At 46.3% G+C, this 13,359-nt stretch overlaps 3 protein-coding genes across 14 annotated transcripts; 2 read left to right on the plus strand and 1 right to left on the minus strand.

The window, feature by feature from the left end:
* Nucleotides 1–1,199: 1,199 nt before the first annotated feature.
* Nucleotides 1,200–2,896, plus strand: LOC100842335 (transcription repressor MYB5). The gene is made up of 2 exons (XM_003566977.4): nt 1,200–2,074; nt 2,172–2,896. Exons 1-2 carry the CDS (start codon nt 1,767–1,769, stop codon nt 2,641–2,643), a joined length of 780 nt encoding a protein of 259 aa, XP_003567025.1. The 5' UTR covers nt 1,200–1,766; the 3' UTR covers nt 2,644–2,896.
* Nucleotides 2,897–4,950: 2,054 nt separating this feature from the next.
* Nucleotides 4,951–10,129, plus strand: LOC100829905. Of its 11 annotated transcripts, XM_024459591.1 has the most exons (7): nt 4,951–5,188; nt 5,589–5,788; nt 6,115–6,575; nt 6,693–6,803; nt 8,816–9,142; nt 9,504–9,583; nt 9,692–10,062. In XM_024459591.1, the coding sequence occupies exons 1-4, from the start codon at nt 4,990–4,992 to the stop codon at nt 6,748–6,750; spliced, it is 918 nt and encodes a 305-aa protein (XP_024315359.1). In that variant the 5' UTR covers nt 4,951–4,989; the 3' UTR covers nt 6,751–6,803; nt 8,816–9,142; nt 9,504–9,583; nt 9,692–10,062. The 11 variants fall into 11 exon arrangements, with proteins under 11 accessions (XP_024315359.1, XP_014754483.1, XP_024315358.1 ...); XM_014898997.2 differs by lacking the exon at nt 8,816–9,142 and having other exon boundaries at nt 9,692–10,129; XM_024459590.1 differs by having other exon boundaries at nt 9,504–10,062.
* On the minus strand, nt 7,032–9,262 carry LOC100830208 (two-pore potassium channel 2). 2 transcript variants are annotated; one of them, XM_003569573.4, is made up of 2 exons: nt 8,086–9,262; nt 7,032–7,365 (listed from the first exon to the last, which is right to left on the minus strand). In XM_003569573.4, the coding sequence occupies exons 1-2, from the start codon at nt 9,228–9,230 to the stop codon at nt 7,221–7,223; spliced, it is 1,290 nt and encodes a 429-aa protein (XP_003569621.3). In that variant the 5' UTR covers nt 9,231–9,262; the 3' UTR covers nt 7,032–7,220. The 2 variants fall into 2 exon arrangements, with proteins under 2 accessions (XP_003569621.3, XP_010232187.2); XM_010233885.3 differs by having other exon boundaries at nt 7,032–7,368.
* Nucleotides 10,130–13,359: the final 3,230 nt, after the last annotated feature.

The raw sequence follows: 13,359 nt of genomic DNA on the forward strand, positions 1-13,359 counted from the left end.
CGTGCGCGTCGGCGGCGTCCGTGTGCGGAAGGCGGCTGCGGACTCATGGCTCCGTCGAGCGCCCCAACCGCCACCTCCACCGCTCGTGTGCGCCGGTGGCTCCCCGCAGGACTTGGACGGTGATGGGATGAGCTTGAGGCCGGGATGGCGGTGGCCTCGCGCGAGGCAGCAGGGACCGTGTCAGCGCGAGCCATCGGTGGCCCTCCCGACGGGCAGTGGCGCGCGGCGACCAGTGGCCAGACGCGATGTGTGGGCGGCGTGCGGGCGCGGTGAACGAACGGACAAGGCTATGAGAGGGCGCACAGGCGTACCGGGCAGCAAGTGGGAGCAGGCGGCGGACGGGCAGTGGGAATCTATGGGCGGAGGCGGTGCGCACAAGCGGGCGGCCGTGCAACGTTCGGTGGCGGGATGAATCGCGACGGGGAGGGGAGGAGTTTGCACTCAGGGTGGATGGAGAGGATAGTCAGAGGGAGAGTGATAGAAATTGGGAGAAGTGACTTGAGAAATAAAGTAGGGAGGAGTAATAGGAGAGCAGGAAGACTGCTTTATACTGCGGCTTGCTTTATATGATGGCTGCTGTTGCTTGCTGTCTTGATCGATATACCGATGCTTGCTTTTTAAATTATCACCACACGGGAGGTCGAGCGGCTTGGAAGGATGGAAATGATAAACGTTATCATTGCTACATGTTCTTCATTATTCATGATTATATTGAGAATCACTTCATGAATTGAGCAAAAAAGTTAAAAAAAAATGCTCACACATAACTTTTCAAGTGTGGTGTATGTGAGAACAGTGATAACCTGAAGGTAGAGAGCAAAATAGTTGAGCATGTGTCACTTTCTCTTCTTTACACGAGATATAGAAACAAGACATGTGCAAAAGAGAAAGAGATCAGAGTATAGCATAGAAAATAAACATATCATAATAGTTATATACATATGTGCTCATGAAACATATCAACATTTGATTTGACGTTTTGATGCAATTTTTTGTTGTTTCGTAACAACGCACGGGTCTTTTGCTAGTAGTTCTAAAAGCTGAGTACATTTAGAAGGAATCGAGATTCCCCGTCACGAAACGCCAAGATGGCGGCAGGAGATGAGAGAACCGGCGAATCCTGAAGAAATCGATGCAATTTAGATCAAACCCTAATTTTCCTCTCCAGCTCTCCTGCGGCGGCGAAAAAGTTTCTCGTATTTGGTCATCACCTTGGCTTCATCGTTCAACGGTTCTTCCACCAGCATCCGTAGCATCTTTTGCTCCGCAGGAGATCAGTGTAGCCCGTTCCAGGAACGGCCCAACCCACCAGCAGAGCAGGGCTAGGTTGGGGTTATTCACTGATTTGGAGCCAGTTGGGCCAGGCCTCACTGCTCGAGGCCATAAGCGCAACGTGTGGTTGTGGACTTATGGCCCCGATCGGGTAAAGCGCTAGCGGGACAGAGGATTCGGTGCAACCCCTCCATTTCCAAAAATCGCCGCGTACAAAATTCTTCCATTTCCGAAAACGCAACAGACCGCCCCGCAGAAGAAACAAACCACCCCACCGACCGTTTGCCTCTCTGGGGTGGTGGCGCTGCAGCGCACGGCGAGAAAAGCGAAAAGCGTAGAGTACGTTTCTAGCCGCGCCCGAGTCTGAAAAAGCGATCGAGCGAGCCAAAATCCCCAAGCTTTTCGTCCGCATCCATCTATCTCCATTCTCCACACGCGCGCGTAGCATATACTGAGGTCAAGGCTGTTCTCGATCGAGCGATCAAGAATTCAAGATGGCGCGACGGAAGCCGCCGTCGCAGCGCGGCGCCCGGCGGAGCGCCGAGGGCCAGAGCCAGAGCGAGACGGCGACGCTGAAGCGTGGCCCGTGGACGGCGGAGGAGGACGAGCTGCTGGTGCGGTTCGTGGAGCGGGAAGGGGAAGGCCGGTGGCGCACGCTGCCGCGGCGCGCGGGGCTCCTGCGGTGCGGCAAGAGCTGCCGCCTGCGGTGGATGAACTACCTCCGGCCCGACATCAAGCGCGAGCCCATCGCCGACGACGAGGAGGACCTCATCCTCCGCCTCCACCGCGTCCTCGGCAACCGGTGCGTGCACTATCCATATCATAATATGTTAAGAACAACTTACTTCCTGAAATGCACCCGCGCAATTTAGAGTTGCTTCTTGCTCGTGCAAGGGCAGGTGGTCGCTGATCGCCGGGAGGCTGCCGGGGCGCACGGACAACGAGATCAAGAACTACTGGAACTCGCACCTCAGCAAGAAGCTCATCGCCCAAGGCCTCGACCCGCGGACGCACATGCCGCTCGCACCAGCCGACAACGCAGCGGCGGTCGTCGGACCTCCGGATCCGGCTCTGCCCGCGCAACCAACGACGGCGCCGTCTGGTGCCGCTGGCATTGGATCAGGCGACAGTACTCGTGCCAGTGCGGCAGAAAGAGGCGATGATGATCAGGACCAGCTGGCAGCGACGATGAGCCTGGACGACGCCGCTGCCCAGCCGCTGGGCTTTGAAGGATTCGCCGATCAGTTCTTCGCCGAGCATCACGCCGCTCGTGGCGGCTTCGACGACATGGGCTGCGCCATGGTGGACGCCGACGACGCCTTCGCCTTGTTCCTCGACTCCTTGGTCAACGAGAGCCAGTTCGTCGATTGATTAATTACTTCGTCGAGGGCATACTAGCTGATTGATTATGCTGATATACGTCTCTCATATCTCAACAGTACACGCACGCTGTCGCAGGAATTAATGATTAATCGCTAATGGATCAGTTCGTGGTGAACAATCATGAGCAGATACTACGCATGAATTTCTTCTCTGGTGTGTATGGGCGGATTGCAAAGACATTGGTAACTACTGTAGTAAGGTGTGTGTGTTTCTGGCATGGGATGGCAAGTTAATGTGTTCACCTGCTTCGTGTGTGCGTTTTATGTCGACCTGCAGGTTGAGCGACCAAATTTAAGTACGTGCAGCTCATAAACCTGCAGGTCTAACTGTCTATATATGTACAGCGTGCTTACAGCTAGCTCATCCGTGTCGCCAATTGCATTGGAACAATGCGTGTGCTTGTAATTTGCTTGCCAGATGTGTGCCGCCACTGGTCTCCGAATTTATTCAGCTGTCGATTGGATCCAGGGAATACGTCAGATGGAGAATAACATCAGCATGCAAGCTAGAAAAAGGATCATTTATACACGTGTACGAATGGAACACTACGATTTTTCACATGGATGATATGCTAATAGAAACCTCATCATACTATCTGAATATATCAACATATGTACAAGAGAACATGCCCTCGCCGACAAAAAGGAAAACTTGTAAAAGAGAATAAAGAATCTACTAACACGTCGCAACCTGCAGATCCAAGGGTCAAATCAGCTGGCCGGGCACAATACCCTGAATCATATTGTAAGGCATTGCAATGCAAGGTAAGCTAGCGCAACAAAGTCACAGGGAAAAGGATCTGACCTTTTATTTGAGCTGAGCAGCAGGGGCATCCATGCATAAGCCCCATGACTCCATAGGACCATTGCAGCTCGATCTGCTCCCTTGGCGAAAAGGCTCGAAGTTCTGAGTCCCAAATGGCTGTTATTTTTCGGGGGAGAGAGACACCGGCCGGCACTGTACGTCTGTACGAGAACCAATATGCTATATACTCCGTGTAGGCGGCGTTTGGGAATTTACCCACCGTTGCGACCGGCCGTCGGCCAAATGGAATGTCAGGTTGGACTTCACCAACAAAATCTGGGCACCTTCGATCTCCCCTGTGTGATTCCCACCAAAATGAAATAAACTGTATGCGATTCCAAGCTTGAAATTATGTGGTATACTAAATCGGACTGACCGGTAGCTGCAAATCTGTGATTTCTGAACAGACGATTTTTTTTATTTACTGAAACGCGATTTCACTTCGTACACTATCCACGTTTTGTTGATACATCAACGGTCAGGCATCTACGCAAATGGAGTAAATTAAAAATAAAAATAATCAGGCTAGAGTTTCACATAGGTACCGGTTTATGTTTTAATTGCAAAAACCCACCGGATTAACTTAACCCCTCAATCGCTAGCATCTAAGCCTGTTTTTCTGACAAGGCAGGTCCACCTGTCAAGCCAACATGGCGTCCACCGTGTCACATCTCTCTCCGTTCCCAATATAAAAGCTAAGGCCGATGGGCTCTCTCGCTGGCCATGGCCGCTAGAGAGCCGCAGGCGAGCGGAGGCGCGCCAGAGCAGCGGCGCTCGGGGCCGAGTGGAGGTGCGCGGGGCAGCGGGGGCGAGCGCAGCGCACGGGGCAGCGGGGTCCAGTGGAGGGGCACCGGAGCGGAGGCGCGCGGTAAGCAAGGGGCGAGTGGAGGCGTCTGGAGCCACGGCGCCGGTGGTGGAGATTGCGGCGGCCGGCGTTTTTCTGTTTGCTGTGCGTCTTGTGCTTGTGCCTGAGGAGGAAGATGAGCCACGCTCGTTCGTGGCGGACAGAGCCGGAGTTGGAGTGGGCGGCAACGTCAGTAGCGGCGGCGGCGTTGTCCGTGATGCGCCAGATGCGGAGGACTTGTCGAGTTGGACCACCTTGACGCGGTTGACGACTTGCTCGAGCAGGCTGGCGATGGCGAGGCAGTCTCCTTTTCATGCCGTAGACGTGCCACGCTGGCAGGCCGAGCTGGCAAGACACGCGGGCCATACCTGTCAGAAACGGGGTTATACGCTAGCGAACGAGGGGTTATGCTAATCCGGTGTTTTTTTGCAATTAAAACGTAAATTGGCACCTACGTGAAACCGTATCCTCTAATGCGGTGGTTTTTTTTTTTAATTTACTCACACAAATGGGACACTCTATGTATTCCGCCTTCGTGAGGCGTTTACGTATATGATAATAAGCTTTACCTTAGGTACGTCTTCAGAGTGGGCTTGCGTAGGGCTACAACCTTTCCGCTTTCAGATCCTGGCCTGGCCCGTTCCGTATGCCCGGTGGGCGCCGCGGCGAGGGGTAGAGAGAGGGAGATGGCCTTCGCGTCGTTTCTAGTGGCGCCGCCGTTTCCGCCGCCTCCTGCCGCGGCGGCATGGTGGAGGCGCGCAAGGGAGAGGCCTCGGTGTTTGGTGGCCTCTAGCCGAGGCGGCGACCCGGCGCCGCCGACATTCGAGCGGCTGCGGGAGCAGCTCCTCCAACTCCACGCCGAAGCCGACCTCACCCAATCCAAAGGTATACATATCCCTAACTACACCCCTGTTGCTCTGATTGCTTTACTCTTTCGGAGCTTGGAATGGAGAATCCGCAGGCAGAACTTATCTAGTATTATAATCTTCAAATTTGTGCTATTAAACTGCAGACATAATTGTAATCGCAAAGATAGCATTACGGCTCATCGATACCTGTTAGATTTGTTCGAAACTAAATGTTTAGTTTAGAGTCCCTGTACGAATCATAAGACGGACACTTTTGTGGATTGGGGTACAAGTTGGGCATGCTGTGATTTTTCATCCAGGAGATAACATATTTACATATACAAAGTAGTAGAAACAAAGGACACTAGAGCTGTGGTATTTTTTGCAATGTGCTGTGTGCATTATCCGCATTAAAAATGGCTGTTTTGTTCTTGTAGCAAATAGTTCTAGGGTGAGGCTTGTGCGATTGACCCAGGCTGCTGAGAATCTTAAGAAAAGGGCCGTGGTCAGTGTCCGAATAGGCAGAGAAAATGAGGCTGTTGACTTACTTGTGCAAAAGAAGAAGTTGACGAAAGCTCTGGAGAACATAAAAGAGCGCATTGAGCTCCTTGATAAGCTTTCTGCAAAGATTAGTGAGGTGAGGACGACGTGTTCTTCAGTATTTGTTATATTAATTTTGTTCTTTATAAACATGGATATGTACTCTCTAAATTGTGCCAAAAACGCATGATCCCTCGCTAAGTCATTTTAGATAATGTCATGCTGTTCTTGTGGCAATTCTATTATTTGCATCATTTATGAAACTACAAGGTTTTCCTTAAAACTGTATTGTAACAAGGACATATGTGATATCCCACAGACCTGCCCCACCAGGATCTTATTGTTCTTCTAAAATCATCCATCTATATGTTTGAAATGCTGTGATATACATGATCCTAATATTGGTAGCTTTGTTGGATCCAGGCTATTTCAGTGAAGCAGAATATGTTAATTGAACACGCATTGCATTCAGGGATGCCAAGGGGAGAAGAGTCCAGTGAAGAGATAAGAGTTTTCTCTGGTGAAGTTGATGGGGGGGCTGGCGAGACTAGTTATTATGTTCCCAAATCAGTTGAAAGGCAGTCTTCTGAGATGAAAAGTGTGGTATATTCAAACTTGGCTGTTCAGTCTGAGCAAAGCGAACTTCAGATGGCTGATAGCTCCATAATATCCCAGGATAGTGCCCCACCAAATAGCATAAAGGATTGTTCTGCATATGATGACTTTGTACAGCATATTGGTTCACAGCTGAATTCATTAGAATATGAAATTGAGCAGTATATCAGTTTGCAGCAAACAGAAGAGGTGGACATTCAGCAGTCGATAAATGGCAAGTGGAACAAATTGTCAGCCATATTGAAGCTTATAACCGAAACTAGAGAAAGGTGAGTCCTGAAGGGGAAGCTATTAAATGCATTGGGGTTTTGTTTTACATTTGGCATCATTGAGTCGTTAACAACAAAAAATATGCTTGGGCTTAATTACAGTAACTATGTTTACAGGATTGAAAAGATTTCGGAGACTACACTAAGTGAGACGGGATCTGATGGCTTGAGATGATTAGCAAACTAGAAATATTAAATTTGTACCATCAAACCATGTCTATTTGTTTGGTAAGTTCTCTCATTGCTTCAATTTCTCTACAGAAATCTCTGTTTATCCAGTATTACCTTGGATGAGGCTATCTTATGATACTTTACATCTAGTATCTACTGTTCCTTATGCATCTGCCTCGGCTCGCTGTCTGTATACTTACACATCCATACAATCGAGGGGGCGAATATGTAAAGAAGCTCTGAAGCTGCGGCTATGTAGTACTACAACATTATACAACTCCCAAGTTAAACTGTGTAGAACAATATATGACTCCAAGATCAACTGCAATAGACAGTGTATGATTACATGTAATACATGCGAAGGTATTAAATAGGTTGCCGAACATGTGGAGATTTTGATGGCTAGTTAAGAAAGTATTAGAGAATATCTATCATTGTGGCATGACATATTTATCAAAGTTACATAAGCTATACTCATAATTGTGCAATTATTTCCGCAAGACCAACATTTCCACATTTTCCAAGGCCTAGCTGATCAAACTGGTCTGAGATTATTGTGATGTCCTTCTCATGGATCTTCCCCATCTCTTTGAGTTTGTAGATCAGAAAGTCTGATTTACTGCTGCATAGGAACAAGGCGATCACACGTTAATGAAGTAACCTACTTCGATGTAGAAGGCACAATACCTCTGTAACACAATATAGTAACGTACTTTTGGATTAATCTAATAAGAACAAAAACAAGAGAAGATCAAGATGTAACAAACTAACAAAAAAGGTAAATGTCATGTACGTTTGTGAGATGTTAATGCTCATCATATCACAAGCATGTGATATGTGACATTGCTCGTGCCCCCATGTACAATAACCAAGTATTATTTAACTCCCTTTATCGAGTACTGTTTCTTGGGCAAAATGGCACTTTAGGCCTTGATTCATTATACAGTACTACGTCTTTTCATTGGAGCTTGATGTTTTGTTGCAAAACATAAACAAAAACATATAAAAAAAAGGCAGGATTTCCCGTGATGTGCACATCCACCACACATAAGACCTTTTTAAGTGTTTTTCTCTATAGAAAAGGCTGCACTTCCAAAATGATACGATGGACTTGTCTGTGTTATGTTTATTGTTTCCTAGCCCATTTAGTAATAAGAAAGGCAATTTATTAGCTCTTTGTCATGTAAGAAATTAAGAAAGGTCCTATGTTCAGGTAAATTTACTTCCTCATAAGGAAAATATTGTGCAATCGTTGAATTCAAGAGAAACAATAGACTAGAAGTTCATGTTAAGCATTAAATATTCTTGACACGTTATTTGATGGAAAATTCTGTTATACCTTACAGCTGCATCATTATCTAGGTCTGCAGCAAGTGGCTGATTGTCCATTTTCTTCTGAAGGATCCATTTTGTAGTTCGTCGGTTCCTTCTGTTCATCCTTAGATCTGTTAAGAACAAAAAGGCCTTGCCAACAGCCAAAGTGCTCACCAACAGACACACGGTCGCAGTGATCCTTCCAGCTGTTGTTGAGAAGCTGTAATCCCCATATCCAACTGTTGTCACAGAAATGACTGATAAATAGAAGCTGTCGATCCAATTCAGGCCCTCCACCTCATGTACTATGATTGTACAAATCGAGATAGATCCTGCAACAACGCCTAATGCAAGCAGTACTTTCATCCTCCCACTTGACCTTTTCTTTTCAGCATCGATCATATAGGTGTCAAATACCTTGTTGAGCTTATTATCATCCATTGTGCTAAGCAGGACAGTTCTCTGCTTGTCAAGTACATTTGTCAACAGCCCACTTAGCATAATGTCAATAAAGCGAACACCAATGAGTAGAAACAAGCATGTGAACACCTTTGTGAAGGTAGTACATGGAACTATGTCTCCGTACCCTATGGTGCACAAGCTTATGATGGTGAAGTAAAGAGCATCCACTAACTTGAACGTGGATTTTCCCTTGAATCCTTCAACATTTGTCATGTACACGAGGACTCCTATTGAGATGTATAGGATGACACTAGCAATAGCCTGCCTTGTAACTGACGGTGTGTATTGTGCAGCATGACCTTGCTCATCAAGCTCATCTGCACCAGGAGCCTCTTTGATTGCTGTGAATACAGAAGGTGAAGAACGCACCCGATGCAAAGCTGGTGTGGATACTATATTGCTGTTATCCAGAGTGGATGGAGGATGATCGAGAGTACAAAAGTTAGCTTTGGAATTACTGTTTGGATGAAAAGAAGTTGTGCACCGGTTTGGGACATCACAGAATTTGCTTCTGTCTTGCATGGAAGAAGGGGGCTTTTGATCGCAGCGGACTAAAGGCAGCAGAGGCTCTTCCATGGAAGACATATTTGAGCTTGGATTCATCAGCTTGCAGCTCTCAGGTTGGGCTATCATCACTTTATATACATGATGGTCAACTAGGGATGCACACTTCCCTGGTGGTTCTGAGATGAACGGATCTTGAAACATATCATTCTCATTTATTGCAGCATTTAAATCATGTACTTTCTAGTATCTTGCATAGTAGTTGATACAAGAGGCAACTGATGAAAGGGAAGCAAAGGGTGGGCATATTCTTTCTTTGAAATCTGAAACTCTCTTTTGATGTGTGAAACTGAATTGCTAGGTTCGGCTCCAAAATTATGCCAGAATTATTTTGCTGGGAATTCCCACTTGTAGCACATCATGTTATGCAGTTATGCTGGTTAAGAGTGATCTTCATGGTTCCCTGTGTTATTGCAGGGGTAATCATGCACTGAGTCTGTACTTGCTGCAAGTGCGCTAAATAGGTTCTGCAGAATTAAATTTGGCGTTACGTGCTGGTACCAAGTTGACGAATGACAATGGCTTGTCAACATTCTGATACTGCAATTTGGTTTTCTGCCCTCTGGGTTGATCCATTGTATCTTAGGCAGTACCATATTCTGCAGGGCTCTGTTCTGCAACTGGGATGGGGACATGTCAGTTTCTTGTGGTGCCGAAATCTTATTGTCGGTGAGTGAGGTACAATTGCGCCGACTGAAAGCTTCTCAAGCTGGAGATCTTGTTTGCGGGTGATCCATGTCTCTTCCGAGTGGTCTGTGTCTGTGTATGGACGTCTGCATAGAAGGCTCTAGGCAAAACTGTACGACTTTATGTGGATTTTACCGGAGACTCGGACAATTTAGTAGTCCCAAGTTAGCGTACAAGCCTCTGGTGGCATAAATGTAAAAATAATCAGATTGTGCCATGCCTGGTTCCGGTATCAAGCATATGCAGTTTCTCATGTTGGTCACCAAATGAAAAAAATACTCCATATACAGACACAGACCACTCAGCTTGTAAAAAAAAAGCATATGAAGTATAAGTGTTAACTTTGAAGGACCTAATTGACAAGCTATTTTTTTTCGCGGGAAGCGATGAATTTATTTTACAAGTTGCTGTGCAAAGTTAGGGGCGTGAGCAGTGGCGTAGCTAGGAGGGTTGCCGGGTGGTCCATGGACCACCCGGAGATTTTTCAATCCTTTATATAACATAGTTAAAAAAATTCAAAACGTCAAAATAACTAAATTTGTATGAATATTTTCACTGTTAGATCACCCTGAAAATTTTAGCTGGTTACGCCACTGGACGTGAGCGTGAAACGTACCACAAGGGGAAAGCATTCCTCTGCTGGGTTTTTTACCAACTAGGAGTATTCTTCTGCTGTTAGCTTTTTTTTTTTAGCGAATCTTCTGCTGTTAACTAGGACGCATTGCAAACTGGAGTATACATTTTTCGGCTTTGCTTAAGTGATTTCTCGCTAAACCACTGTGAGGCCTAAATAACTACTTAAGCTAAGCTTGCCAAATGACAGATCCTCTTTCTGAAAGTTGGCAGTTCTCCCCCCGATTGGTTAAACAGACAATACCCACCTCAGTTCAGTTCCAACTGCAATGCATCTCTGCATTTAAAAAAAAACTCGATCTGTGAGGGTAAGCCACCCTCGGGCATTATGATTAAGAAGAAGAGGACGCATACGGTGAAAACTCTCCACCAGTGAAAATCTGAAAACTTTTTTTATGAGCCATTAGATCAAAAACGTATGGCTCTGATCAAAGGGGGATTCCCACAACCCACTTAAACACGTTTTATGGAATATTCCACGCAAGTTTAGAAAATGTTCCAAACCCTTTATCGGATTTTTTTAACACCAATTTGAAATTCGCACCCACGGGAGTGGGACTCGGGACCCAAGGAGTGCTACTAGAGCCATCTAATTACTGCAGCTAGGGGCCCTTTCGCACATCTATATGCATTCAAAGTTCGAAATTTCCGACGCAACTGTTTTTCCTTAGAAAAGTCTGAGGGATCATTTGGTTTGAAGAAAACAAAACATAGGACAAAAGAAAAAGACATAAGATTGTGATAGTATGTCGGTTCTCAAGCTAAGGAATATCTTCCCTCGTTCCTACGCTAAAAGGAGAGGTTGGACTTCATGTTCACTTTTCTTCAAAAACATAGAAAACCCAATTGTATTTCTAAGGAATCAATTTGCTCGTTTCCATAGTGTACTTTTTTTATGAAATAAAGTCAGATTGTTGTTCTAAAACAAATCTGGGCCTGGCTACGATGTGCATAGTACCATCTCACAAAAAGTCAAATAGAAATCGAAGTTTTGCTCCCGAGAAAAAATGAGCGACGTTCGCTTGAAATGAGCAACTTATGAGGTGCCCAATTGTCCCATTTTTCAGTTGTTGGGTCTATGGATTCTGTCGACACATCTTTCTGACGAAAGAGATCTCGAAAAGACAGTAGTTCCTCTGTTTTTTGTGAAATATAAGGCGTAGCTAATTTCCACAGACCACCCGTTAAAATAGTCTGAAATGAGAATATTTTTGCATAATTGCATGCACTCCGGTTCAAAAAACACAAGGAACGAACCGATGGTCAAACTGCAGCGACGGTAACAGGAAATTTGGTGCAAAATTTATAGGAGTAAAAGAAACCGAGGAACTACTGACATCCAGCAATACCATTGAGAGAATGAGAGGTGAGGTCGAACGCAACTACTGACGTGCGCGCGTGTTCTCAACTGCATGCTCTTCCCACACGGAAGAAAATTCCAAACAACCATCCAACACACTGTAACCACATGAACAGAACACGCACAGCTATTTTTTCCTTCTAGAAGGTCAGCCGATCGCGGTGACAGGAAATAGACGATGGTCGTCTCGACGCCTTAAGTTACGAATCGTCGGCGCAGATCATGGCGAGGTCAAACTACGTACGTACAGGATTCTCAGAGCACGGTAGACCGTACGGCTCGGCAGTATCGGAGTATTATCTTACTACTCCACTCCGTATCAGGCACCATTGCATTGCATGTGGTGATGGGATGGAATATATCGAAAGTGCAGACGACGACTGCTGCGATCTGTTCGGAGGATACACCGTGACGTCAGGCGTGACGTCAACCAGCTGCATGCATGGACAACTGTCAGCAGAAAAAGTCTGGAATGTGGTTGACATTAAGAAAACTATAGATGTATGATCGGCTGGAATAACCGATGTGGACCGGGGAATTGGTGATGCTACCAGCCAAGCGATGGATCGGTCCTCTTGCCCGATCGATCGTTCTTTTGATTAGTTAATCACGCGCCTTGAAGAGCAAGCATCTGCTGATAAACAAAGGGAAGTAATAGGAAAATCCGGCCATCTGCTGCTGGATTAGGACAAAAATAACATGAAGAGAGGATGGATGCAAGCGGCCCTTTCGCCTTGGATGCCAAGTAACCATGGATGAGGACTTCAGGTCAATCTGAATGCCTAACAAAAACAGCCAGTCGTCCATACTGACGGGCGGGGTGGCGCTCACCTGTACGTGCAATTCAAATACGCTACCGTACGTACGTGTAGAATTAAATTAAACAGGGCGGCGTGCACATAGGTATTTTTTGTGCCTGCAAACAGAGTACGTACTATGCAATGTACGTATGGTCAACTGACTGAATCCGTGCGCGATGGATCAGGTCGTGAAGGCGATTGCCCGCGGCAGTCGGCACGGGAACCCGCGGAAGGAAACAGGTCCTCAGCGCAGTGCTTTGTATTAATTACACACGTGTGGTTGAGCTCCAACAAGAAGACGAGAACCGGAAGCAAACGGAATTCGATTGGTCCGCGTTTATATGACGAGTCAAAGAGTGCAATCGGTCACAGTCAGTAGTATTGCTTTCAGCCATTCAGGCTTGTGCAGCAGAAAGAAAAACTCTTGCTTAGCTAGCTCCCTAAGGCTATGACTTCATTTATTTTCTAAATGGTGTGGAGTAGTAAATACTCCTACTGGAGTATACTGTTATTGGTTCCGACCAGCTGTTAAAGCTGATTAGATTACTTTTAACTAGCGTAGTTTGGTCTCAGTTTTACAGAAGTACTGAACCTACGTACTTGTTGACACTGTTATCTTGAAATGAATTCGTCAGCAAAACTGCGCTCCAAATTTTCTCTACTTCACTTAGTGTTAGTAGACACTGGTGTCAGTGAGACAACGAAATACTTTCTGGGCATGGGTATCGATCTGAAATAATCTTTACATTTTAAAAAATGATTATCCTGTAAATTCGAAATCTGGATTTCAGGT

The sequence above is a fragment of the Brachypodium distachyon genome, chromosome 2, assembly GCF_000005505.3.
Source record: "Brachypodium distachyon strain Bd21 chromosome 2, Brachypodium_distachyon_v3.0, whole genome shotgun sequence".
Taxonomy (NCBI): domain Eukaryota; kingdom Viridiplantae; phylum Streptophyta; class Magnoliopsida; order Poales; family Poaceae; genus Brachypodium; species Brachypodium distachyon.

Coding starts and splice junctions, on each gene's coding strand:
- LOC100829905 (XM_014898996.2), top strand. CDS start 4,990: ATGGCCTTCGCGTCGTTTCTAGTGGCGCCGCCGTTTCCGCCGCCTCCT. Junction 5,789..6,114: donor TTTCTGCAAAGATTAGTGAG/GTGAGGACGACG, acceptor TGTTGGATCCAG/GCTATTTCAGTGAAGCAGAA. Junction 6,576..6,692: donor ATAACCGAAACTAGAGAAAG/GTGAGTCCTGAA, acceptor CTATGTTTACAG/GATTGAAAAGATTTCGGAGA.
- LOC100842335 (XM_003566977.4), top strand. CDS start 1,767: ATGGCGCGACGGAAGCCGCCGTCGCAGCGCGGCGCCCGGCGGAGCGCC. Junction 2,075..2,171: donor CACCGCGTCCTCGGCAACCG/GTGCGTGCACTA, acceptor GTGCAAGGGCAG/GTGGTCGCTGATCGCCGGGA.
- LOC100830208 (XM_010233885.3), bottom strand. CDS start 9,230: ATGTTTCAAGATCCGTTCATCTCAGAACCACCAGGGAAGTGTGCATCC. Junction 7,369..8,085: donor GATAATGATGCAGCTGTAAG/GTATAACAGAAT, acceptor GTTCCTATGCAG/CAGTAAATCAGACTTTCTGA.